The sequence below is a fragment of the Emys orbicularis genome, chromosome 6 (assembly GCF_028017835.1).
Source record: "Emys orbicularis isolate rEmyOrb1 chromosome 6, rEmyOrb1.hap1, whole genome shotgun sequence".
Taxonomy (NCBI): Eukaryota; Metazoa; Chordata; order Testudines; family Emydidae; genus Emys; species Emys orbicularis.
The window spans coordinates 46,327,834-46,355,129 of NC_088688.1; the positions used below are offsets into that span (position 1 = coordinate 46,327,834).

General features: G+C 40.6%; 1 protein-coding gene across 1 annotated transcript in view; it reads right to left on the reverse strand.

Moving 5' to 3' along the window:
- IQGAP2 (IQ motif containing GTPase activating protein 2) overlaps positions 1 to 27,296 on the reverse strand; it is a 105,773-nt gene that overhangs the window by 23,917 nt on the left and 54,560 nt on the right. The window contains exons 14-28 of the mRNA XM_065407024.1: positions 25,177 to 25,341; positions 22,565 to 22,707; positions 21,212 to 21,382; positions 18,604 to 18,687; positions 17,825 to 17,896; positions 17,483 to 17,552; positions 16,877 to 17,085; positions 15,665 to 15,814; positions 13,548 to 13,711; positions 11,786 to 12,010; positions 9,580 to 9,720; positions 9,140 to 9,224; positions 6,405 to 6,637; positions 4,548 to 4,680; positions 1,743 to 1,845 (exon numbers count right to left, since the gene is read on the reverse strand). Of these exons, the coding sequence (XP_065263096.1) occupies positions 1,743 to 1,845; positions 4,548 to 4,680; positions 6,405 to 6,637; positions 9,140 to 9,224; positions 9,580 to 9,720; positions 11,786 to 12,010; positions 13,548 to 13,711; positions 15,665 to 15,814; positions 16,877 to 17,085; positions 17,483 to 17,552; positions 17,825 to 17,896; positions 18,604 to 18,687; positions 21,212 to 21,382; positions 22,565 to 22,707; positions 25,177 to 25,341 (2,148 nt within the window). The remainder of the gene's footprint in view (positions 1 to 1,742; positions 1,846 to 4,547; positions 4,681 to 6,404; positions 6,638 to 9,139; positions 9,225 to 9,579; positions 9,721 to 11,785; positions 12,011 to 13,547; positions 13,712 to 15,664; positions 15,815 to 16,876; positions 17,086 to 17,482; positions 17,553 to 17,824; positions 17,897 to 18,603; positions 18,688 to 21,211; positions 21,383 to 22,564; positions 22,708 to 25,176; positions 25,342 to 27,296) is intronic.

Consider the following 27,296-nt stretch of genomic DNA (forward strand, 5'->3'; position numbering starts at 1 on the left):
TAAACAAAGGTGGTGTGATCCCTGCACTAATATTAATAGTTCTATTCATCTTCTTCTAGCCTTAGTCCCATCTATGTTGGGTCAGCTCTTTGTGTCCTTCTCCATTCCAGTCTGCCTTGAGGCAGTTCCTTGGAAACTCCACAGATGATCAAACCTTTTTATACAGCATCCATCCATCTAGCATCCCAACCCTTTTCTTATCCTCCATTTTTAAGTTGAACACCCTGTTTCCTGTATATTCTTCTGATCTTCTTTTCATGTGATCAAACCATCTAAGCCTGGATTCCCTCAGCTTTCCTATAATTGGTCTCACCGTCACACTTCCCCTAATGTGTTTGTTCTGATGGTCCATCCTTGTAACTCCAAGCAACAATTTTAACATTTTAATTTCCATCGTATTCAAGATCCGCTCCTATCTCTTCTTTGGTGCTGAGCATTCAGAGCTATACAAAAAGCACAGGCCTAATAATTACTGTACAGATCTTTGCCTATCAAACAGAAAAGTTTCTCCTAACTCCTACTGCATATCACTTCACTCACTTGTCTCCATGTAGTCCATGACGTTCCTATTCTGCTTTGTCACTGAGTTCACTATTACCCTGTACTATTGAACCTAGGAACTAGAACTTCTATACCTTTGCTAGTGGCTGGCCCCCCAGACTTACAGTCTCATTGCCTTCCTGAAAGTTATCATTGAATCTACAGACTTTCTGCTGATTTTCATGCCATTTGTTTCAAGTATGCATTTCCATCTCACTACATTTTCCACTTCCTCTCTGCTCTCTCCCACAAGCACATCATCTGCAAAAAGCATGCATCAGCATGCCACTCTGAATGTTTTCTGTAACCGCATCAAGCACCATGGTGAACAAAAAGAGGCTTGGTGTAGAGTCTCAATGCACTCTGACTCTTAACTGAAATGGTTCAATTACTTCACATGACTTTTTAAACTGTGGTAGCAGCACCCGCATACATGTCCTGGATGAGTCTGATAGCTTTCAGATATCTGTTTCATCCTCTTAAACAACTATATGACTTTTTTCAGAACATGCTCTTAAGCCTTCTCAAGACCTCTTTTCTCTATTTTTCCACTAGCAATCATAATGTAAAGATAGCATCCACCATTGATTTGTCTGGCACAAATCCAAACTCATTGTTACGGACTTACTTCTCTTCATAGCCTCTTATCAATAATCAGACTGAATTTGCTTTTAGAAAATTTTCCAGTATGTTCATTGGTGTATCACATCCTTTGCCTGTTTCACTATTCTATAGAGGACTACTTCTCAAAATTAAAGTCGGTCTACTTTTATGGAAATTTGGTTTGCACAGCCCCTTCCATACATTCAGTCAGGTTATTTAAATATGTGATAGTACTCTATTCAATTACAGAGCGCTAGATGTTTCTGCTGAAATTGTTGATGTTGGAGAGTTAAATGATATCATTATGCTCCAGAATAAATACCCATTGTGAGTAGTTCATACCTCTCAGAGCTACTGTGGACTCTGGGAGACCGCTCTCCTTTGATTCTCATTTTAGAATATCTTTTCAGTTATAATAGCTGCAAAAATCATTTTAGGAAAAAGTCTTAAATTCTGCAGACACTGAAGAGGCCAAACAAGTACCCCCCCCCCATATACCAGTTTAGGGCCAGTCCCTGGATTACTATCACGAACAGACCAAAGGGGGTGGGGTGGGGGGTGGGGGGAAAGGGGAAGACAGAGAGAAAGAGAAAACTTACCAAGGAAAGACTCCACATCAGGAACAGCCCCTAGCCCCTCCAGCAATTCATTCAGTAGGTCATTCTGCTCAGGAGCAATGGCATCCTGGTGTTCTAACAGCAGCTATAAACAAGTGCAAACAAAATGATTATCAGCAAAACCACTGAAATACTCCACTTCTCCAAGTGGTGCGATAGACTCACAAATAGAATGCTCAAAATAAAGTCTTCAGAGCCACAGTGGGCTTACAGCATGAATAAGGACTATGGAGGACTGAAGGAAAGAAAGTGCTTGCTTACAGGCTGTGGTTTCAAGACTGATAGTTCTATTTCCCAGTCTGATGGTTGGCTCACCCTTGGATCAATATTAGAATGCAAGCAAATATACACAAACCGAAGGGAGTGAGTCCTCAAAATATTAACACACATGGGGAAAAGCTCCAATTTAGCAGCTGCTTAAAACGATTAACAAAACATCACCGCTAAACAGAACCAGAATTGGCACTTCACTTGACAGTCTCAGAGACCAAGGAATAAGGCCTCTGATCAGCACGACACTTAAGCATATGCTGAAGTGCTTTGTTGGATCAGGACCTTAATGGACAAGGGGACTGAACTGTCTTCTTCATAATTGTGACCTCATCATAGCAGGGTTTATTCACACCATGCTATGCAGAATGAGGAGGCTCACGCTGCTGCTGTCCTTTTTATTTTTTTGTTTGCTGTATTTTTTTTAAATATAGGATTTCCTACTCCTGTGGTATCAATTTGCTACTTTTCCAATATGCTCCTATTGCCAGTATCAGTGATTTTCTTGGCACCAAGATAACAGGAAGTACAAACTCTATTAATAATACAACTTGTATTGCAGCTGTGCACACCTCCAAGGAGGAATAGTTCCGCTGTCCATAAAAAGCCTCTGAGAACAAACTTGTATATGCTGCATTATAAAAAAACACGAATGGTATGGGCCTGAAGAATGAGTTTCCTGTAATTAGACTGCTTGTTTCTGTACCTATCACTAGCATTTACTTCAGGAAGCAAGTGGCACTGTGCAGAGTTTGATAACAGTTTGTGTTTGCTAGTTCCCAAGGTCTGTTTTCCACATAAACAGGATTCTTACTATGGAAGTCTGTTTTAAGGTTATGGTGCCCATGGCCACCAGTTTAAATTGAATTTAAATACAAGTGGAGTAAAACATATGCTATATTTACAGATTTCAGAACTCTGATAGTTTAGAGAGTGAAAAGCCTATTCAAATCAAAAGCTGTGTTCACTGAAATATAGAGGCAGCTAAAAAACTTCATATCTGGGAAATCAAAGGCACATTAAAGATTCTGGGGGAGACATTCAAAGACACAAATGGCAGTTTGGTGCATAACATTTTGTTTTTGAAAATTTCCCTCAGTCTCATCTACATGAGTGCCCTGGCATTATATTTTATATAGTGTATGCTGTGCATGTATACATGCGTACACTGAAATTGCAAATTTAAGACATACAGAAATTTAGGATCTTTAGATATAAAGCTGCCTTGTTTCAAGTCTTAACTACTTCCTCCATACACATATGAACTACATGAAATCTTGGAGGAAAAGACTGTCCCCTTTGACTAGTGTTCTATCGCATGACAAGTAATTTATATCAAAAGTGTTCAGTTAATCCTGATGAAGTTCAGAACACACTAAACCAGATTACACACAAAGTGACAATGTGACAATGTGTCATAATCATTTGCACCATCTGAGATTCAGCTTCTAAGTCACAAACTTGACAATAGCATAGCAGGAGTTGAATATCATGCTGGACACCTAAATGAAACAAGTTAAGTGTTGACAAACAGATAGGAAATGAAACAAATACATCCTCAATTCAGACTTGAAGTAGCAGTTGTCTTTAATCTAGCAAACACTATGTTTCCTGGTAGGCTTAGCCATTAGTTCTTGCATGAGTAAGGTTAATTTTTAACTCACTGTCTTGGGAGTGAAGTATTCCATATTTTTAAAAGAATATCCATGATTTAACATTTCTGGGTTTTGCACGTTAGTGGATGACTGGTAGTATACTAGCTGTGGAAGGACCATATGGTATACATCTAAATTATGTCCTAGTGAATCACACTATAAACTGCAGTTTCTGCATTTCATCTGTTCCTTATCCAGAATAAACATACTTGCAGGATACCACTGCCCTCTAAATCACACTCTTACATCTGCTTCCAGCCAAACACATGATGGAATACCAAAGTCATAAAATGTACAAGATTTTACTTTATCTCAAAGTCACACTAACTCTTAAAAGAACAACAAGTCCCCTTTCTTACCAAGAGGAAGTTTGTAATTCAAATAAACTACGAATGGTTCATGACTACTATATGCCAATAAGAAGTTCTGCATTTTTTTTCCTTTTCAGTTAAATGCTCTGAAAGAAAAAAAATACTTTACATTTTATTGTCAGATTCTTATTTTGGTTAACACTTTGTTTCCAAACTATTGTCTCTACCATTCCCATTGGGGCTAATGGGGTAGAAATGCAATTCTCTCCTGCACCACACAGTACAAGTTACAATAAATGTTAAGAAAAGTTTGGTTCTAAGGTTATTCCATATACTTGGACATTGAGATGATCTTCTACTTGGACAAGAGACTATCAGAAAGGAAGAGTAAAGGAATTCCTTCATGGCATTTTAGGAAAGCCAATACAGAACACCACAGTTATTCTGTGATTTTATGGAAAAATTACTCATTTCCCAAAAAGTGATTTGAGAAATTTCCCACGAACAGATTAAACAGTAGTTGTTTAGCTAGTTTCTTTCCATTTACTTACTGAGTGGGTATTGATGATTTCTTCAATGGAGATGTATATGACAGGTTTGCTGAGGGTTACCATATCAGAGTACTCATCAATATTGAATTTCTCCTCTGGCTCAGGAACATCACATGCTGTCTGAAAAAAATTCCTAAGAAAGTAGTAAGATGAGAAAGATAAGTTAAATAATTATACAATAAGAAAAACATGTTTTAGCTAACTGTAGAGAATTGGAATAAGCTTCTTGTTTGAAATGCAGGCTATATGAATATTTCTGCTACAATCTATTAAAGCTGCATAGGAATGCCAGGGTACAAATTGTAAGCAGCATGTCACAATGTAAACAGGAGTGCTTAAACGTTACCTGTCCCTAGAGAGACCAGCAGGTTTATTTCTTCAAAATAAGATTTTTCCCTTTCAGCTACAAAGTTGTAAGCAAGATTTATTTGGAACCTTTTTAAAGATGTTCTGAGGGATCTAGTCTAGAATCTGGATTAAAAATAATCCTCCAGAAGATATAAAGGAAAGATGCTTTGCATCAATGGTTACACTCATTGTATGAAGGCAGCTCATAAGATTGTCAAAGTTTAGGAGCAGTAATTAAATCTCATGCACACTAATACAGGCTGTCTGAATGATACAGGGCAGTCAGAGGTGTTTAAATTTAACATATTTAAAGTCCCTGCATCGCTCCACTGCAATGTTTAACTGTTTGGTGCCCAGGAACACTGTGCAAAATAGAAGGATATCTGGCAAGATTATGGGATTGTTACAGTGTATGAATACTAGGGGAAAATACACAAAAGGTGTTAACACAAAGTGTTACTATGACTATACCACTATCTATATCTAGACAGACAGAAGCCATCCAGTGTTTCAGAAGCAGGAATCAGTTTCTCAGCATTTTTATTGATAACTAAGAAAGGTATTGCAGAGATAATGGAAAAATCTCTCATCTCACACTTCGTAACAGAGCAGATGCTAACCCTCTCAGGTTAGCATCCTCCGTGGAGACATATTACCAATTTTCAGCAAAAAGTTAATTTAATGAGATATCGGATTCTTCTTTTTGTAAAGTTCAGAGCCAAATTAAACACAACAAGCAGGTCTTCCTCCTCTTTGTTTTTGTTATTAATTAATAAAATGACTAAACTGCGTTAGTATCCTTGCTCATGTATGGCCTCTAAATGAAGGTTATAAGAGTAGTCCTCATTAAAAAGATGTTTTCTTTTTCATATAGAAGAGACCCTTCTAAAAGGAATAATTAATGTACATTTGAAATGTTCTGCTGTCTCATGATAATTCTATGATCATAACCACCCAAAAAAGCTACAAGGTAAAGAGCATAAATTTCAAACAACTTCCTTGCAACACAGAAGGTCTGGATTTTCCCGAGAAACTTTTTAGCAAAATATTTAAATTGTCACTTCCTACAATTGTTTCTCTCAGCTGAGATGGCTAAAGTTAAAAAAAAAAAAAAAAAAAAGACAGCTCTTCCTGGCTGGGAAATAGTTTACATTTACAGAGGCGTAATCTCAGCCACCAGACTGAAAAACGATCAGCTGTTCTGCTTACTTAAAGCAAGCATTAGTGTGTATTATACAATGAAATGCTCCATTAGACTCACATACTTAATTTTGCATTAAAAATTCCTATTTGGATGACTGAATACTGCTGAGCAATACTAAAATTACTTGCTAAACAATAGTACTCAACTGGAAATACAGCACGTTATTTTCCCATTACAGAACAAGGCAGAGCGATTTCTATATGAAGGATTATTCATTGAATTATAGTCAGGTAAATAGAGTAGGTCTACCTTATCCACCCCCAAACGGTTTACATCGAATAAACATTTGCATGAGGTTTTCACACCTGAACTTCTGATACGTCTGCGACAGGTAAGTATTCATAGATGAAAGATGCGCACTCTCTCCTTCAAAGAGTTTGTTAGAAGCAGCGTGCTGAAGGACTTTCGCCACACACCCTAAATTCCTCCTCTGGTCAGAGTGTATCTGGCCTCCAGCTGTCATGTCAATTATATCAAAACCATCAGGAGCAACAATGGCCGGGTTCATGTAGCGATAGTATAGGAGGTTTCCAACAATCTATAGGAGAAATACTTTGAGAATTTTTTTCTTCCCTGATGTACACTTTATTACATTCTTAGAAAGCCCACCAAAAACTACACATGTCCTGGTTTAGATTCTAAGAAATCATTAACTAAGAGGTGGTAGAGAGCAATCTGTGAAAACAACTTCTGACGAAAGTATTATCTAGTTAGCTAACTGGAAAAGTCTAGTGATCCCACAGAGATAAAAAAAAGATGTTATTTAGTAACGGGCACTTACACCAGGAGTATATTTATAACAACTGGTTTTAAAAAACAAAAACAAACCAACCCCCCCCCCCTCCCCACCAAACAGGAAAAGAGTGCCATCTCCCTCCAAGATTTCTCATTTCATCCGAATTTTGGCCAGGTCTAATTTTTAAAAATCACATTTTTAAAAAAATGTTTAAATATCTGAAATTTTGGATGCATACATCAAGTTATAATAAATCCTATTATCATTCAAATAAGTTTTCCATTACTATCCTGTTTCAGCTGAATCAGAAATACTGAGGATAGACATTTGTAAAATTTGTACTTTCTATCCAACCTAAAAGCAGGAAGTGCAGAAAGAATTTTTTTTAAAGTTTACATATTATTTAATTTCAAAAATAAGAGGTTCCATTCTCTTTGAGCTGGCTGTAATCTTTATCCCAAACTTCTAGCCCATCCCAAATATTTTGAGTTTTTTTTTTTTTTTTTTTTTTTTTTTTTTTTTTTTAAAGTGGCCTGATAAATTCTACGTTTATCATTAGAACTGGGCAGGAAAGTTTTCCTGTCCTGTGAATATTTGGGAATTCAGAAGATTTGCCCATTCAGCACTGTGATGAAACTGAGAACTTTTGCAGTTTTTTTGAGGAAAAAACCTGGATGGGCAGTAGAGAGACCAACCAGGCCCAAACCAGTCAATGACCCAAGGATCAGGGCACTCACATGGGATGTGAGAAATCTGGATTCATGTTCATACTCTGCCCAATCTGGAACAGGGACTTGAACCAGGGTCTCCCAAAACCCAGGTGAATGCCTTGGACACTGGGCTATTGGTTGGTTTTCAGAAACTGCCTCTTCTGTTATATTAGAGTACCAGGTACTAAGCTGACCCAAGAGTTGAATTCCTGTGGGTGAGAAGTGAAGGACTCCTGACATCTGGTACTTACTTCCTTTGCTAGTTTGCCATAGCCCATGCCTCATCACTCAATGGAATGTTTGGCTTTTGAATTTAAGGGTTTTCAAATGATGAGCTGTGCTGGTCAGCCGGCAGGGTAGAGGTGCCTTGTGGTGGAATCAGTTCACTACCCATTTAAGGGTAGTTGTCAGAGAAGTTTTAAAATGATGTAAATTTATAGTGATCCCCAGGCACTGTGGTGATGGGCACCAAAGAAATTCTTGTAAACAGTGTTTATTGTAAACAATATTAGCTGTATTGTTTATTATTACATAAAAGCAGAATAAACTTCGCTGTGGAGATTAAAATTCTCAAAATGGCTCCAGACAAGAATTGTAACACAAAAATAATGTCTTTTGAAGGATACTAAAAAAATCCTCAAAGTAATTCTGGATCCATTACAATTCAATTTTTTAAAATGCAACACAGATATTGGCAACTGTACTGAGATGCAAATATATTTAATTAAAGCACGATGTGAGCCCTGTAGTTATGTGGCAGGCACACAGAATGACTTCACGTTGCCTTTTGCAGAATACAATGGTTCTGACAGATTAAGGGAAGGGCACTGTGCCAGGAACATTCTGCATCACTTGACAGCACACATGCTCCAGTCTAGACAAATGTCACATTCCCACAACATTTATAAGCATCTTAAACAAGTGTAGTGGATGGATTAATTCACCGTTTGCTCTTATAACTCTGCCCAATTGTATTTATAGTATTAAAAAAAACATTTGAAGTAATTTCACCTTAGAGTTAAAATTGAAAAACCAGAGTCATATTCTTCATGTAAGATAAGTATTGAAGCAAAATCATGCAATCAAATATTCCTAGCTTCCTATAAAGTACCACCGAGCTGATTTTCAATGGTGCTGGCCCATTGACTTCTATAAGTGCTACAGATGCTCGGCAACATTGACTATATTTTCCAAGGCAGGCCATATTAACACATGGAATTCCTTTCATCTTCACCCCCAGAAGTTTCTGTAAATACAAGTATCAGAGGGGTAGCCGTGTTAGTCTGGATCTGTAAAAAGCAACAGAGAGTCCTGTGGCACCTTTAAGAGTAACAGATGTATTGGAGCATAAGCTTTCATGGGCGAATACCCACTTCGTCAGATGCATGTCATGTCATGCGTCTGACGAAGTGGGTATTCACCCACAAAAGCTTATGCTCCAATACATCTGTTACTCTTAAAGGTGCCACAGGACTCTCTGTTGCTTTTGTAAATACAAGTGTTAACAATTCTGTAGAAAGCTTATATGCAATAAATCTTGCTTTTGGCATAAGCAGAAAGAACAAGCTGCTGACAGATCACCTCACAAATCTACCTTTAATAGTTCATCTTCTGTTGCATCTGGGAATTTCTCATGGAGCGAGTTCTTCAGAACTTTGGCTATATACCTCATTCCGTAACTACATATAGAACAGATGAAAAAGGAAAATAATGGAAAGACTTAGATGAAACAAACAAATCATTCCATTCAATCAAGATACTGCATTTTCACAGACTAACCATTTACACACAAAACAAGATGATAATGAAAAAAAAAAATATAAGGGTTTACATTACAGATGCTCACTAGGTTTTATATCATATTTTGAATATGTGATATGGAGGAACTGTTCCCTCTGTTGGAGAATTGCTATTATAAAGACATGTACCGCAGATAATATCAAGGCAGTATAGATGGCTATTTATACTGAATCCTGCATCAAATGTTATTGTACAAATGAACTGAATTTATGGGACTTGTAATTTGGCACTTACGGCATCATACTGAGCGATGAGAATATGGACACAAGGACTTTATCAGTTACTGTTCTCAAGCTTTGAATGGAGGACTCCAGTCTATTTACCACTTCCGGATGTTCTAATGCTTGTTCAGTTGTTACATCGTATGGCAATTTACTGCAAACGCAAGAGAGGTATTTACTGGGCTAAAGTAAACTGTGTACTATGAAATTACAAACAACATTCATTAAAAACTAAGTTTGTTTAATGCTATACAGTCTCAGCTACTTATTTCGTGTATATTTCAGAGAACACATAAAATCAAGTGACTTAATAAAAAAGAATTCATTTGAAGAATTGGTTTTAACAGAAACAAAAACCCCACCAATATTATCAGTTCATTTTTTTAAAATGAAAAAAAACAAACAAACAAACAAACAAAAAAACATGGAAGTGATATGAACTGTCCTCTTCCAGATACAAAGAGGAAAACATCTACAGTAACTCCTCACTTAACGTTGTAGTTGTGGTCCTGAAAAATGTGACTTTATGCGAAACAATGTAAAGCGAATCCAATTTCCCCATAAGAATCAATGTAAAAAGGGGCGTGGGGGTTAGATGCCAGAGAATTTTTTTTCGCCAGACAAAAAGACATTATATACACATACAGTATAAGTTTTAAAGAATTTTAAACAAACAGTTTAATATTGTAACATCAATGAATAATTGTGAAGCTTGGTTGAGGTGGGTGGAATATTTCCCAGGGAATGCCTTGCTGCTAAATGATGAACTAGCAATCGGCTGAGCCCTCAAGGGATAATACGCTATTGTTAATGTAGCCTCACACTCTACAAGGCAGCACGGACTGAGGCAGGAGGGAGGAAACATAACAGATGCAGGGCAGTAGCTGCAAACTCTTCCCTGCAAAAACTGAACATGATGAACCCACGCTATCCAGCTGGAGCGCACCATTCCCTCCTCCTGACAGCACATGCACGGCTGCACAGGTGCTGACTTTCCAAAGTGCTGGGGGGTACATGCATGACAGAGAGAGAAACACGGACGTGCATTGCCCCTTTAAGTACACTGACCCCACTTCAAGTACGTTGCCCTTTTAAGCAGATCAGCCACTTCAGACAGGACGCAACAGCTTCCAGCAAGCTCCTTCCTTTCTGTCCCACTCCTCCGCTGGAGAGAGGGTACAGAGGGGGGGCAGGAGCAGGGGGACATCCTGATATCAGCACCCCTCTCCCCCACCAAGCAGGAAGCTCCAGGGAGTAGCTCCAAGGCCAGGAGCAGCACGGCAGTGGGGGGGAGGGACAGCTGAACTGCTGCTGGGCAGCTGCCGAGCCACATACCTTACTGGGAATTTAGGGGATCTGATGGGGGGGGAGAGCTGCCACCCCCCTGATTCTAATCCCCACAAGGAGGGGCTGCTCTTCCAGAGAATCCTGCAAACAGTGGACAAAGCAGGCAGCTGACAAATGATGTTATAAGGGAGCATTGCGCAACTTTAAATGAGCTTGTTCCCTAATAGATCAGCAACTTAACAACAAAACAACGTTAACCGGGACAACGTTAAGTGAGGAGTTACTGTATTATTATTCTAGTGTGAGGGTTCTTGTGTACTAGCTTGTGTGCTGAGAGGAAGGATAGACCAGAGGTTAGGGCTTGGGAGACCAGGTTCAGTTCCCTGCTCAGTCACAGAGTTCCCTTGTGACCTTGGGCAAGTCAGTCTCTCTGTGCCTCAGTTCCCCATGTGTAAAATCCTCACAGGGGTGTTGTGAGGTGCTCATATATTAAAGTGATGGGGTACTTAAGATCGAGAAGTGTTATAAGCTAGTCCGTCATTGGGGTTTCAATCCTTCAGTCAGAACAGCAAGCACTGTCTCTCTGCGCCATTGTAAAGCTCCGTTGAAGTCAATGAGGTTCTGTAATGGTGCTGGGGTCCATGCTAGCAGATATGATTGCAGGTTCTGGGCGTAAGTTTATAAGCTACTTCATGGAGGAATCTACTATGCTATAAAATAACAGTACTAATAAGAATTACACCTCAGCAAAAAGATACATTAAGTCTCATTATATTACAGTGAACTAGAGTATATCAAACATACACCCCAAATGCATCTTCATGGTTGCTTGTGGAAGAGAAGAAAAAGCTTCACCAAATGACAAAAGGATCTGACATGAGGAATCACTCAATTAACAGAATGAAGATGAACTATTCTATTTTCTCACTTACCTGGCCTCTCCAGTCTGCATTTCCAACTGGTTTACCCATGCCTTGTACACTTCCACGGGGCTGGTGTTGATGAGGAGGGATTTGTCATCCATGATTTCCTTCACCACTGGGGCCAACAGCTGACGCAGCGTGTTCTGTCCACGAGCACCTCGATTAAAGCTGACAACCATCTTAATGACAGTAGGGTTTCCAGTGACTATATCCTGTATCTGGTCTACTTTGGAACTGCATTAAAAACAAAACAGTCCTTAACTGCACTGTAACCAATTTTCAGTTTTGTTTTTTTTTTAATATACAATTTTGAAAGGTTAGAAAAATTGCCAAGTTCCTAACTGGTTCTGTACTGATTAAAAATCAATGTAACCCTCCAATTTATGGATTTTTATATCAAAATAGAAATAGCTTTTATAGATAAATCACCAATCCATGAAACGTAATAAAGATTAAAATGTAGAAGTGGCCCTGACATAATGACTGACAGGAATTCATAATAATTCCAATTAGTACCTGATTTACCGTATATACTCGATCATAAGCCGCTTCGTTTATAAGCCGACCCCCCCAAGATGGATGAGTAAAAATGGAAATTTTTTATGACCCATTCATAAGCCGACCCTATAATTCAGGGGTCAGCAAACTTTGGCTCCCAAGCCATCAGGATAAGCCGCTGGTGAGCTGAGACGGTTTGTTTCCCTTGATCGTCCGCAGGCATAGAGGTAAACCTAAGTAAAGAAAGTGTTCCAGCCCGCCAGCGGCTTACCCTACCGGGCCGGGACAGCAACTGGTGGGGAAATTTGGGATGGGGAGGAGAAGCTGGGGGTCAGGGGTGTAACCCCTGTAACCACCCCCCACATGACCCCACCCCTAGCACGGGACCCCCAGACTCTCCCCATCCCATCCCAGCTGGGGCAGGCAAGGGGAGGATGTCTCTGGCATGGCTGCAGCCTGCTTCGGCGGGCGGCGCAGCCGCAGCCTGCTCCGGCGGGCAGGGCCGGGCGGCGCGGCCGCAGCCTCGGAGTTGCAGCTGCTTTGGAGGCTGTGGGGAGAGCAGCATGGCCAGAAGCAGACACACTCTGGCTCTGCCTCTTCCCTTCTGGCTCTGCTGCCTTTCCTTGCTCTCTCTGTTGTGGGGAGGGGCTGTGTCCCACCTCTCCCTCCCTATACCTGTTCATAAGCCGACCCCCTTCTCTGATGCTTCCCTTTTTTACTAAAAAAATTCGGCTTATGAACGAGTATATACGGTAGGTCCAGTTCTGGGAACAATTTAAGCACATGCCTTCAGTGTTTTGCTAATATGGGTCTTATTGATTACAATCTATCACAGGATGATCCCTCTGCTTATGACACATTTACAAATTACAATTGTGAAGAAAAATAAAAGCTCTGAAACTCAACTGCATATTCAAACAAAAATCAGGAACAAAGAAGCCAAAATAGTTGTACTTTTAGTACATGTAAGTATTTACCTTCAAGATTACGCAAAAATCTAAGATTATGCAAAAATCTAAGATTATGCAGACTTTGCTTCTCTACCAGAGAGAGACAGCCTCCCTGAATCTAAGGTATAAAACATTTATAACCTTCTCAGTCAATTTATTATTAAGTCCCACTGATATAAGACTTTAATTTCCCCACTGACAAATAAAAATATGATTCGACATCAAATGAAAAGCAAGTTTAAGAATGCAGTTCAAAGAAAATTTCAAAGTCTAACAGATAGGATATCTTCAGAGGAATGGGGGGTTCTAGTCAATGTACATACTTTATCTCCTCTTCTAGAGCAGTTTTAAAGAGCTTGAGAAGCAGGTATTCTTCTCGCTGATTGGAAGCATAGTTGTACAGAGTAAAAATGACTGTATCCATGAACTTTGTTGACTTGTTCTGAGGCATCTGGAAAATCAGCTTAGCCAGATACATGGGATTAGTCTAGGAAAGAAACATTATGGAGGGTGATTTGTATATTGCTAAAATGCTAAGTTTTCCCACTACCTGCACAAGCCATAAGGAGTCTGCTCACCTTTGAATGGACACGTATAGCTTTCATTAACACTAATGAAAATTATGTTTGCATGGTTAAGGCTATACCTTCTCAAAGCTGTCACTATTAAAAGCTTCACATTTACACTTTTGGCCTAATTTTAATGCAGCATTAACTATACTGAGCATTAGGCTATTGTAACACTAAACCTGGGGAATAATGTGAATGCCACAGTGGTACACCTCTACCCCGATATAACACTGTCCTTGGGAGCAAAAAAAAATCTTACCGCATTATAGGTGAAACCGCATTATATCGAACTTGCTTTGATCCGCCGGAGTGCACAGCCCTCCCCCCCCGGAGCACTGCTTTACCGCGTTATATCCGAATTCGTGTTATATTGGGTTGCGTTATATCGGGGTAGAGGTGTAGTTGTTACTTGCAAATGACAATTGTAAGTATTTTAATGACTACCTCCCTAAGTTCTGTACTCTATGCACTACCTCCACAAATGGAAAGCCAAGTGAAGCCAGTACTAAATATTTATCACTAGTCCTTATTATGATACAAGTTTTTTTTTTTTTTAAAAACATAACCTACCTGAAATATACATTTACAGTAGGACCTCAGAGTTAAACACCTCGGGAATGGAAGTATTTCGTAACTCTGAAATGTTTGTAACTCTGAACAAAACATTGCAGTTGTTCTTTCAAAAGTTTTCAAAGGTGTATTAAGTCAATGTTCAGTTGTAACTTTACCATGAAGAAAAATGCTGCTTCCCCCCCACCCGCTTTTTTTTTTTTTTTTTATAAAGTAATTCACATTTAACACAGTACCGTACTGTATTTGCTTTTTTTTTTGGTCTCTGCTGCTGCCTGATTGTGTACTTCTGGTTCCAAATGAGGTGTGTGGTTGACTGGTCAGTTTATAACTCTGGTGTTCTTAACTTTGAGGATTTATTGTAGGTAATTCGAACATTCACATGTCCATGTCTGCTAAATTTTCGCTGTATGTAATGTGCTAATAATACGTAAATGATGTCTACATTGATGTCACTTAGAATAAAAGGTACACACGTTTTACTTTACAAGGTTATCGGATTTTAGAAATCTTAAATCTGATTTTTTGGGACATCCATACTTTGATATTGCCATTTCACCATCAAAAAGGTGTTTATCCCCTAAACTTAACTTCCTTTGAGTTAAAAATACACGGGGGAGGGGGGGAGGGGAAAGAGGGGAGGAGAGCCATACACTCCTCCCCTCCCCCACAAACGAAATTGAGGGAGGGAAACAATCTTTCCCTGGACAAATAAGAGGACAAATACACAAAAATAGACACATTACATAATAAAATGTCAATCATGCAGTAGCTTTTTTCCCCTACACACAATACACACAAAGTAATTTCAGTATTTTTAAACTTGAAAGATAATGCGGAAGAAAATTATTTTTCCTGCTCAGATTTGAACTATGCATCCAAACTGACTTGACAGGACGGAGGTGGAGGGAGAAAAGGAAGAGACATAAAACCAAGCAGGCTCATATTACTGCAGACAGTTGCAAGCCTAAAAGAGTTGGGAATTTAAAATAATTTCAAGGAAGGGAACAGCAACGAATTATCTCTTGCACAATTTAAGGCCAATAGAGCTGTTTTCTATTAGGGAAACAAATTTAAACTATACAGTATTAATTGTCTAGCCCGTTTAAAATCAATCATCCAGCGAACGAAACTTGTTGACTGTGCTCAGCTGTGGTCTGTAGTAACTGTATTTACTGTACACTACATCTGCAAAGAAATCTCTCCTCCTCATTCTCATTAGAACAAGAAATGAACACACTTTAAAGTTTTGCTTAACACAAGCCATTTGGGGGCAAATTAATCCCCACATTAGGACTTACCTGCAAAAGGTAAAATAGGTGTTGATAGGATTCCAGCTGTTTTCTCCTCTCTTTGCTCAAGCCTTTGATGCCCTGTTTGTCACCTGTCACCATCTCTTCCACCTGATTTTTGCTTTTTTTGTTTAGCTTCTTGCTGTGCAAGACCACATCCTACAGACACAAGTGGGCCATTATATATAGTCACACAGAAATATAAAGCAATATGGTACACTGCCATCTCTCAACCATCTTAAATAGGATGTTTCTACATTGGTCTATTTATTAAAAGATTTTAATATCAACCCCTTTTTATATTTAGATCCAATATAGCACATTAACTAGACAATATTGTTCATCACTACATCACTTTACTCATGATGAGAGTTTTATTTAGATTTATAAAAAGGCAAAACATCAAGCTCTGAGTGCCATCTTACATCAGTTAAAATTCACAATAAAAATATATCAGACTGTCTAAACACACAGTCCCTACCCTTAACTCCCATGCTCAATCAAACCTGGCTCCAAAACATAAGTTCTGGCATGCCAATAACAACCCAGTGTAATCTTATCATCGCATCCCCTTCCCAAACAGTGGGAAAAATTTACTGATTGATAGAATTTCAGTGTGGATTAAATGATAATTGTCAGGGTACCTCAAGCTCACATACAGGCTTTTTGACAACTAACAAGAGCAAACTCTTTACAATGAGTTTTAAAATTGGAAGTCAGATTTGTTCTATTGTTAGAAAGCTGCTTAAAAACCACAAAGAATGACCTCATGCTTTTGGGTATTACTGCTGCCCATGTCTATCATAATAAAAACACCTGGTATTCAGTGAGATGTGAAGTAACATGGTACCAGGAACTATACAACTCCTACTTTTGCTCCCCATTGAGCCACTGATACTTTAAGAAAAGCTAACTGGCAGGCAATAAAGTGGAAGAATAGAAAGAAGCGACCGTGTGCCATTAACTATTCCAAAGAACAGCAGTCCTCAATGATTTGAGACCATTCCTAGGTCAATTCTCACCAAAAGCTCTTTCTACAGTACAGCTACTTCTTACATAGGTTGTATTGACTGTGGTTCTTCTTGGCATACACTAAACAAGAAAAAAGGCAACTGCTTCACTCCCCAGGAACATCCTAACTGATCCTGCATTCCTTCAGCACACAAACCTCCACTGCCTTTAGTGCATTCTATAGAAATAGTTTAAACAAAGCCTGCTGACCTGTAGAGAGATCCTGTTCTTCACCAGTAGCCCAATCTTTATATCCATCAAGTTCAAGTCTTTCTCCAGCTGTTGATTGGATCGGATTTTTGTAACCACCTCCTCCCTTAACCTTGTTACTTCTAGTTCTTCCTGAAAGTCTAAGTCACTTTGGTCCAGGAGGTAAGCAAATTTACGCAAGACGTTCAAGGGTGGATTTTCAGCACCAACTGCAGTTAAGGTAAATGAGCTCATTAGATATTTTATTTGCTTGGTCTGACATGCACAGACACAGAATACCTTTACATTTATAAATATCAATGTTTAAAATTCTTTTGTACCTTTTGTACATAGTGACGTCTATGGTCAGAATGCCAAGCTGCAGAAAGGAGTTTATGTCATTGAGAGCAAGAGTAGAATATTTTGTGTAACCAGAACTGTGTGTAGTAGTTCTATGTAAATGTATTAACCGTTTAACAAATGTTAGTATCACGATTTCACTTAACTGCTTCTGAAGAGCCAAAAATGCCAGACTCAAGTATTAGAAATCACAACTGAACACTCTTATCCTAAAAATTAAATGTTTCCCCACCAATTTACACTCAAATGTTTATCACCAGCACTTACTTAGTGTTCTGTAGTCATCCCTAGCTTTGTTTGCCCTAAGAAATGCTTGTATTTTCACAATTTCTTCATTCTGGAAAAGACCAAGACTAAACACTTTAGAAAGCATTGAACAGGAAACCTCCAATAACAGGTCATGTTCTATGAAGAGAGATAATGAAGAATACTATAGACATCTACCAAACACTGGTATAATTAGAAAAAGTTTTAATGTCTTCACAGTTATAATGTATTCTGTTAAGAGACATATGGGGAACCTACAGTATCTGTAAGTTCAAGAAATACATGCATTACTACTACATTAGTTCTCGCCTCAAAAGGGGGTGGGGTGGAGAAATGCCTTACGTGATCCTTGAAATACTGCAGCCGTTTCTTGTAAGCCTTCCTCGCTAGCCACATTTTGACACACGACTGAATCTAAAAGTCAAATAAAAACTTAAGAGGAATTGTAGGAGAACTAAGAACAACTCTAATTTTATTTGGCTCTTTTAAAAAATGAGTTAGATGCTTGACTGACCCATCAGTTGCATAGCACACAACTTCAGCAAAGTCAATGGAGTCACATGCACAGCTGACGGGATGATTGGGCTCTGTGATCTAATAGTCAGAACACTGGACTAGCCAGTGGGACTGGGACTCAGGAGACTTGGGTTTGATTCCTGGCTCTGTTGGGTGACCTTGGCCAAGTCACATTCATCTCTCTGAGCTTTTGTTTCCCAGGATATAAAATGGAGATAATGACATGACCTCCTTTGTACAGCACTTTGGGATCAGATCAAACACACTATATAAGAGCTAAGTATCATTTCTATTACCACCACCAGCATTTCATAACTGATAGAACACATTTTGCAAATAATCATACTTGACAGCCTCTGGCTTTTAATGGAAGACTCATGGTATTAATCACTCAAAGAGCAGTTTTCTTGGATTACTAGCTGCCGTCAGAACTTTGAGCCTGCCATGTAACGCCCAGCGGAATAGGAACACTTGCAGTTTTACTGCAGCAGCCCCTATCCCTAGATTTCTTGGGCTTTCAAGTGTTTGGATTCCCCCCAACAATGAGGAAACATCATTATCCATAGAGCAAACCCTAATTCCGCTCATCATAGATAGAAGTTTACCTTGACAATAGCAGCAACATTGCCTTGAAGCACCTGCAACCTGTCAGTGTAGCTTTTCCTTTGTTTATATCCCTTCCAGGAAGCCTATTTTAAAAAGCAGGTTAGTAGTGTGACCATTAGTTTCACTATGCATACACTTGGAAAACCAAGGTTATAGATCTTGTTCCACAGAGAAACTGCTGTTCAATGTAAAAGTGACGAGAAAATGTGACTGAGGCACATCCGTCCTTTACACCCTTTTACAAGCCCTCATCCACTCCTGTGGCATCAACAGTCACCTCTATGCTGATGACTCGTAAGTCCACCACTCCATTCCTGTCCCAGGATGTCAGCCTCAGTGTCACTCAGGCCTGGAACCTCTCAGTCCAGTGCTCTGCATGCCATTTTTGATTTCAGACTCTAAGCCTGCACCTCTAGGCAGTTTCCAAATCTTGTCTCCTCTTGTTCCATGGTGTCACAGAGCTGCCCTATCCTCTGTCTATACTGGTATAACTTTGTCTAGGCCCCCTTCATCACCAGTCTTGACTACTGCAACCTCCTTCCCTTTCTGGCCTTCCTGGCATCCATTGTCAGCCTCTCAGGCCCATTCAAAATCCAGCTAAGACCTTCTTGCCTTTTCTGATCACACCACCCTCAAATTTTTTCATCTGGCTCCCAGTTCTCTATCCCATCTCTATCCCCCCCTTACCCACTCATCTTATTGTGTTGCCCGTTTTACCAATGATGCCAACCTCTATCATCCGCCTATCTGCTTCTCTCAAGCCATTTGGACTTCACTTCTCCCAATACTCCAATAGCCAATTTTATTGGGATGCCCACAGGAAGTTGACATCTGGCTAGGGATATAGCCAGTAGGGACTTGCAACATTTATCTTATGTGGCTTGTGTAAACACATGTTTTATTACCACTTCCTACATCCTCCATCTAGTTTCTGAGGATAGCTACACATACTTGCTGAATCTGGTCTTGGAGGATTCCTTCCCAAAGAGCTCGCAATTTTTTGTACTGGGTCTGTACAGCACCTACCACAAGGAAGTCCCAATCTTAATAAGCCTTCTAGCATCACCATAACATATATTTTACTAATAAACTGAAGTAGTAGCAAAAATAAGTTTTGATTCATTGCAGTATGCACCCATTCTAGAAAAAACAATTTTTTAAAAACTGAACTTTAATGCTAAAAAATTCAAGCTTATTGAGCAAGTCTACTATTATAGTATATGCAGGAATAGTGTAAAAATATGTAAAACCACAAACTGTACACAAAAGCACCATTGCTGGCCTATCAAGAGGTGCATGATATGGTCTGTAAAAACCAAAAAGTAAGTTTCCTTTGTACTCCTTTCAGAGTACTGCGCACTGAGCAAATCCAAGTAATACTCTTGGAATCAGGCAAAGTTGTTAACGTTGCCTCTCCCTATTCAATTATACGAGCATTCGCTTCGTAAAGCAGAAGCAAATGGCTTCTGACTGGGGAGAGCAGAGAAAGGAATGCATTTCCTGAGTGAACCATGCCTTGGCAGAGAACTAGAGCTTCAATTACCTTCCATCCTCCTACTCTTTTCTCACACTCCCATTTAAACATCGAAGCCGTGCTCAGGAAGAAACTAGTGGTAAGAATCACTGGGCTTCTCCAACTGGCCTGTTATATACTACAGTTATACATGATCTATAGCCATTGTAAACTGGAGTTTTGTCATTTCTTTCAATGAGCGCACGGACCTGTGTTTGTACAACAATTCAGTTCTGTAAATAACGAATGCCACAAGAAGTCCTTTCTGCAAAAGAAGGCAGGAAGATAAAACAGACCCAAAAGGTCAGAGGTGACAGTAAGCCGGTACGCCCCGGTATGGCGTACCGGCAAGAGCTGGTTTGCCGTACCGGGGCGGCCCGGCTTCCCCAGGGGGCAATTTAAAGGGCCTGGGGCTCCCAGCAGCGACTGGAGCCCTAGGCCCTTTAAATTGCTACCAGAGCCCCACTGCTGGAGCCCTGGGGTAGGGCTGCGGGGCTCTGGGGGCTATTTAAAAAGTCCGGGGCTCCCGCTGCTTCTACCGCCCCGGCCCTTTAAATAGCTGCCGAAGCCCCACCGCCACTACTCCAGGGCTCCGGCGGCTATTTAAAGGGCCGGGGCGGTAGAAGCAGGGGAGCCACAGGCCCTTTAAATAGCCCCCAGAGCCCAAGGTTAGCGGGGGGCTCCAGGGGCTATTTAAAAGGGCCCGGGGCTCCAGCTGCCTCTGCCATCCCGGTCCTTTAAATAGCTGCAGGAGCCCCGCTGCTTACCCAGGGCTCCCGCAGCTATTTAAAGGGCTGGGGTAGTAGAAGCAGGGGACCCGCGGGCCCTTTAAATAGCCCCAGGAGCCCTGGGCTGCTGCTGCTACCCCAGTGGGGGGGCACTTACCTTACAGGGTGGGCTGGGGCTGGCTCTGACTCCCTCAGCCCCGCCCCTTCCGCCGTAGGCCCCGCCCCTTCCGGGGGCCAGAGCTGGCCCCAGCGTACCGGTAAGTCACTGGACTTACTTTCACCCCTGCCAAAGATCATACAGTCTGTCACATGTAAAAAGCTACCAACACCCAGAAGAAGTGACCGTGTCTTTATACACAACAATACCTGTATTTTGATCACAGATGGTTCCTGTTTTTGGAGGAATCCTTTTCTCTCCTCATAACTTTTTCTGACTAGGAATCCCCTTGCTAGGGCTTGCAGCTGAAGAATCAGGTTTTCATTAGCAAACCACAGCTGCTCTCGATTGTAATCTGCTGTAACTTGCCCAACAATAGTCTGGTAAGAGATCATGTAAAAAGTGTTTAATAAGCAATGAAGCAAAGCTGAAGGCAAACCATTTCAGAGTCTGGATTCCATTCTCTCCATCCACACCCATTATGAAAACCCCTTCAATTTACTCCCCACATTTTTAACCACTCACAAAACTGAGAACCACAATGTTATTACCATCATTTGTTTAAAGGAGGATTGAACTCCCTTCAGACCACATCATCAATAAGCTGAAAGGACTGGTTTTAGCCATTACAAAGCTTTTCATACCAGGGGGCAGAGGTCTTTGCTTTTGCAATACTACCAACCCCTACTAACTCAAGAGTGAGAAGCCAGGAGTCTAAAAATGGAACCCATATATCGGTGTGAAAATGCTTATTTTAGGATTTCTAAGTTTCAGAATGATGTGAAAAAAAAATTCTTCTGAAACCAGTCAGGATGTGAAGAATCTTGCTGCACAATTTTAGAACTGCCTACAAGTTTATCTACATTGGGATTTTAACCACTGATCTAGCTGAACCAGTGCAAACCCTTACCGTGGATTCACTACATCAGTGTTTCAGTGCAACTTGCAAGCCACTTTTTACTGGGTAAGCCGCATTGGAGCAAGTCACTTTTTGCACTGGAGTAGCACATGTACACTAGTGGTTTGCACAGGTACAGCTAAATGCAGTCTAGTAACATGCAACAGCACATATCAGTGTAGCAACATCAATGACTGAACCCACAGCACAGGCCTGCTTAAAAGTGGTGCTTGATTCAAGAAATTCTTTATGGATGTGGTTAAGGGCTCTCCTTATTTGGGGGCCTATGTAGAGTACAATATGCCACAGTACTATAACTGACTGAGCATGATTACATAGACTTGGAAGATTATTCAAAAGCAGATTTAAGGGTACTTATGATTGTATAATATGGGCCAAAGTGAGGTGCTTTATACTATATCTGAGTTGTCAGCCCCCTACTAAGGGTCTGATTAAATAAACAGATTAAGTTCTACTGTATTTGGGGAAATGAACAGCCTAAACCAAAGTCCAATTAGAGAATTCTCTCTCTTTTCCCTTGTACTTTTAAGGCCCTAAAAATCTTAACATAACCACTTCTTTTGTATCCAACAGTGTTAAACCAGTCACTTCTGTGTTTATGTTGCAGTTGTATGCAGTCATTTTGAACATGTTAGCACTCTACCTGTATTTCTTCACTGGTTAGCCAAGAAGTTTTTGGTATAAACCCTTCAGGCGGAACAAAGGTACTCTCTCCAGTTTCCACATTATAATAATAATCATATCTGTTCTTCATTATAAGTTTGAGCCATGGACCTTCACTAGAATCTAAAAGCAATATATGTATACTGTTAGTGTACATTTAGGAGCCTTAATACATTTATAAAAGGTTGTCTCCCCTTCCCCTCCCTGTCAAAGAATGTTTTCAATTATTTTACATATATGAAAGTCAGCACAAATATTGATCTACCCTAAACTAGGAAAATTTTGCAAAAATATCCTGCTATATTAACAATGGCTCAGTTCCAATGGTGTGGACAACAGTGAGGAACATAGTAGAGACTGGCCACTGGCTGGAATGGGCATTTTCAAGAACTGTGTTATCCAGCTCTACTCAGAGTTGACCTAGTCAACATGGTACTTAAAATACTGGCAGCAGTCAGTCTATATACTAAGGCTTCTACCATTGCTAACACTGGTGGATATGAAGCAGTGTTAGCAATGACTGGAAGCTTTTGCAGCATCTCAGGTATAGGGTGGACCTTATAGACTCATAATATACACCACAGGGCATGCAGGTTATCATTCTTCTGAGCACCATCAGTTTTGGTAAACACAAAAATAAGACTATATGACGAGAGAGACAGGAAGAGTCTTGAGTAAGTTTCCCTATGGACTGTGCCAAGGTTACTCCTGGGGAAATTCTGTGCCATCCCGATAAGCTCCCGACACCCGGAATCCCACCCCACGGTATAGGTGCTGGAACTAGGGGTGCTGGGGTTGCTGCCGCACTCCCTGGCTTGAAGTGGTTTCCATCATATACAGGGTTTACAGTTTGCTTCATCGTCTCTCAGCACCCCCTCTATACAAATTATTCTGGCACCCCTGCCCCATGGCACCCTAACCAGCTGTACCCAGACACCCACCCCACCAGCACCCAGACCCCCCTATTTAGCCCCCCCCACCCCTTCACCTGGACCCCCTGCAGAGTCCCATTGCCCCTGCACACGGAACACCCCTAATGAGCCCATGCATCCAGATCCCCCACTGAGTTGCCCACACCCAGATTGTCCCACACAGAACTCTCTCTCCACACATCAGGATCCACCCCCCACAAAGCCCCTCCACACTTGGATCCTGCCAGATTGAGCCTGCCTGCTCCTACCTGGTGTGCCTGGTGCAGAGGGGCAGGGCCCCAGGGTATTTCTGGGTTAGGCTGTGTCAGGGTTGGGTGCAGCCTCACCACTGCATCCATGACCTGGACGGATGGTGGGGGGCTGCAGGGTGATCTCTCACCTTCACACAGCCTGTGCTCCCCACTGCCATCCTGGAGTCTCCACGTTGATTTATTGATAAATAAAATTTGAAGAATTTGAAAATAGTGTGTGCACAATTTTAATTTTTTTGGCACAGAATTCTCTCAGGAGTACAAGGGAAATGTGAGGCGGAAGACAACTATACAAAATACCACCCATAAATTGTCTTATATGCTGAAATAAGCATGTCTATGCTGGAAAAAGGCTTTGTTACACAACATGTTAATGTGTCAACTAACATGATATTAAACTAGACTTACCATGCAGAATAAAAGACTATTTCTTATTTAAAACCATCAGCTGGTCATGGCTAACATGAATACCCAGGACTTGCTGACACTACTTTAAAATGTTAGTCCTCCTTTACACTGTGGGCCAGATTCTGACCCCAGCTGCAGCTCCTGTACAGTGCTCTGGTATTGCATAGGGGCCATAAAATGGGCTGCAATGGCCTTAGGAGTTCACCCAACACGGGAGCAGCATAGAGCTGACCTCGCAGTTGACGGTGTAAGGTTGTGCTGGGGGTGGGAAAGGGAGTAGAGCTGTTGGGCTCCATACTGTGGCTATCCTGGGCTGTGGAGTAGCCTATAGGCAGCTACGGAGAAGCTGCCATAAATTAGAGCAGCCCCTGAGAATGTTTTGGCCCCAGCCAAGACCAAAATTTGGGAGATGGAGAGATGGCTTAAGCCATGTATGCTCCCCTCAATCTTCTTTGCTGTGCTCTGAGCAAGGCATAGCACAGAATTTAGCACTGAGCATTTAACATTGTGTTAGATAATGCATTTATGATTAAGTTTCCTAGTATAAATAAGTGCAACAGTGGTTCTCAAACTATTGTACTGCTGACCCCTTTCACATAGCAAGCCTCTGAGTGCAACCCCCCCCCCCATAAATTAAAAACACTTTATATATTTAACACCATTTTAAATGTTGGAGGCAAAGCGGGGTTTGGGATGGAGGTTGACAGCTTGCGACCCTCCCATGTAATAACCTTGCGACCCCCCTGAGGGGTCCCGACCTCCAGTTTGAGAACCCCTGTGCTAAGAGAAACCTTAAAATTCAAAACTGGAGATTGAGACCGCCTTTGACAAATCAGAAGGGGGAAAAAAATCTCAAAGTTTCCTCCAACTCTCCCTTAATTTACAGAGAGAATTAAAGTTACAATATATAAACACAAACATTTATATACATTTGCACTATATATAAACATTTTGCACTAATCCTTCAATGCCTTTACAGTACTGCAGAGATTTGGTTTTACCTTCTTTGGTTTTTAAATTCTTGCCTTCTAAAAGGTTCTTGTAATAGGTTTCAGCACATTCTGGAACAACTCTTACACCAAACTTAGGAGACTGCAGTATATCCAGGACTGGTTGCGAATCATGCTTTTCCAAACACTTGTTAATCATTGAGGTTCCAAGAGCCACTAAACAACAAAATTGCATTTCAATGTCAGGCATTTTATATTTTACATACACACAGATACAGTTCTACATTTCAGTGATCTAGAGAATGCACTTTTCTGTTGGCGTTCTTGGAGACTATATACATGATGTACCACCATCTCTTGTAACTTTTTACAATCTACTCTCTTAAGTGATTTATTTGTAAATGCAACTATTTCAGATAATAAACGCACCATGTACAATGCCAGTGCACCTTCTAGTCTGTACAATGTATACCACAATGCTGCAAAGATACCTTGCACAGCACTGGAAGTGTAGTTAGGAATAAGTCAATATTGATTGCGGAATCTGGGGACGAAGTCTGGCTGCTTTGTTGAAGACAGTCATGCCGCACGATATAAGCCTAGCAGCTGTGTGCAAGTGACTTTTTGCAAAAAGTTTGAAATTTGTCATCTGAAATAAAATGAAAAATGTATACCCCATAAAGTGTCATTTTCCATGGAATTTCAGCTATAGCAGGGGTCGGCAACCTTTCAGAAGTGGTGTGCCGAGTCTTCATTTATTCACTCTAATTTAAGGTTTTGCGTGCCAGTAATACATTTTAATGTTTTTAGAAAGTCTCTTTCTATAAGTCTATAATATATAACTAAATTATTGCTGTATGTAAAGTAAAGAAGGTTTTTAAAGTGTTTAAGAAGCTTCATTTAAAATTAAATTAAAATGCAGAGCCCCCCCGGACCGGTGGCCAGGACCCAGGCAGTGTGAGTGCCACTGAAAATCAGCTCACGTGCCGCCTTCGGCACACGTGCCATAGGTTGCCTATCCCTGAGCTATAGCAAAGCCTATAAAGATGTTAAGAGGTAGATTCACTCAAGCTTTCAAGTTTGTGACAGTTACAGACACAGCAGTCCATGCTTCAATGTTTATCATGGCATTCCTACATAGTTAAATTCAAGATATATGCAAAGCAGCATGTGTGAGCAAATTTATTCCTATGCCGCCACATACATTATGTTGACCCAAATTTCAGAGGCCATTAACCTAGAGGAGAAATGAGTGATTGACACCAACTCCCCTGTTGCCTTCCACAACTTGTGCATTAGACTGAAGTGGCATATGCAATTTTCTTAACTTGCACACGTGTCCTGCTCAAAGCTGAAGTAGGATATTTCCCTCCCCTGACCTCTTTCCGCATACATATTGCTACCCCCAATAAAGCTGACGCAGGAGAGACTTGCAGTGTCAGAGCAACAAACAGCCTACAGGATGGAGAAGATAATCCCCCAACAAGACATCTCCCCAAGTCAGCAAGTGAAAATCTGGTGAACTGAACGACAGCTTTTTTGTAAACTTGATACTAACTTTTAATTAATTAATTAATTAATTAATTAATTTTAATTTTTTTTTAATTAATGGAGATATCCCATCTCCTAGAACTGGAAGGGACCTTGAAAGATCATCGAGTCCAGCCCCCTGCCTTCACTAGCAGGACCAAGTACAGATTTTGCCCCAGATCCCTAAGTGGCCCCCTCAAGGATTGAACTCACAACCCTGGGTTTAGCAGGCCAATGCTCAAACCACTGAGCTATCCCTCCCCCCGCTAACTAACGAAAGGGGTGGGTATAAACAAATTTAGGCTAGGAAGGAGACAGAGCTTCATTGTCACTCTGAAAACAAGTAAGCATTCAGTTGAGAGCAGGCAAACCGTATGCAAGACAACACAGAAACCCACAGCAAGATTAGACACACCCAACCTTTTCACCAAGTAGGATCCCACTGTTTGTCTAAACTTAAAAGAAACTAACCTATGCATGGCACACAGACCCTTCCAAAGCTAGAGATGATCATGCCTAGTCTGCCATGCTGCCACTGACTGGCATTAGAATATCAGCAACGAGAAGACAAATCTAAACAGCAACAGCAGTAGCTTGGTACAGAAGGTTAGGTTAGGTACATTAACATTGTTCATTAGGAG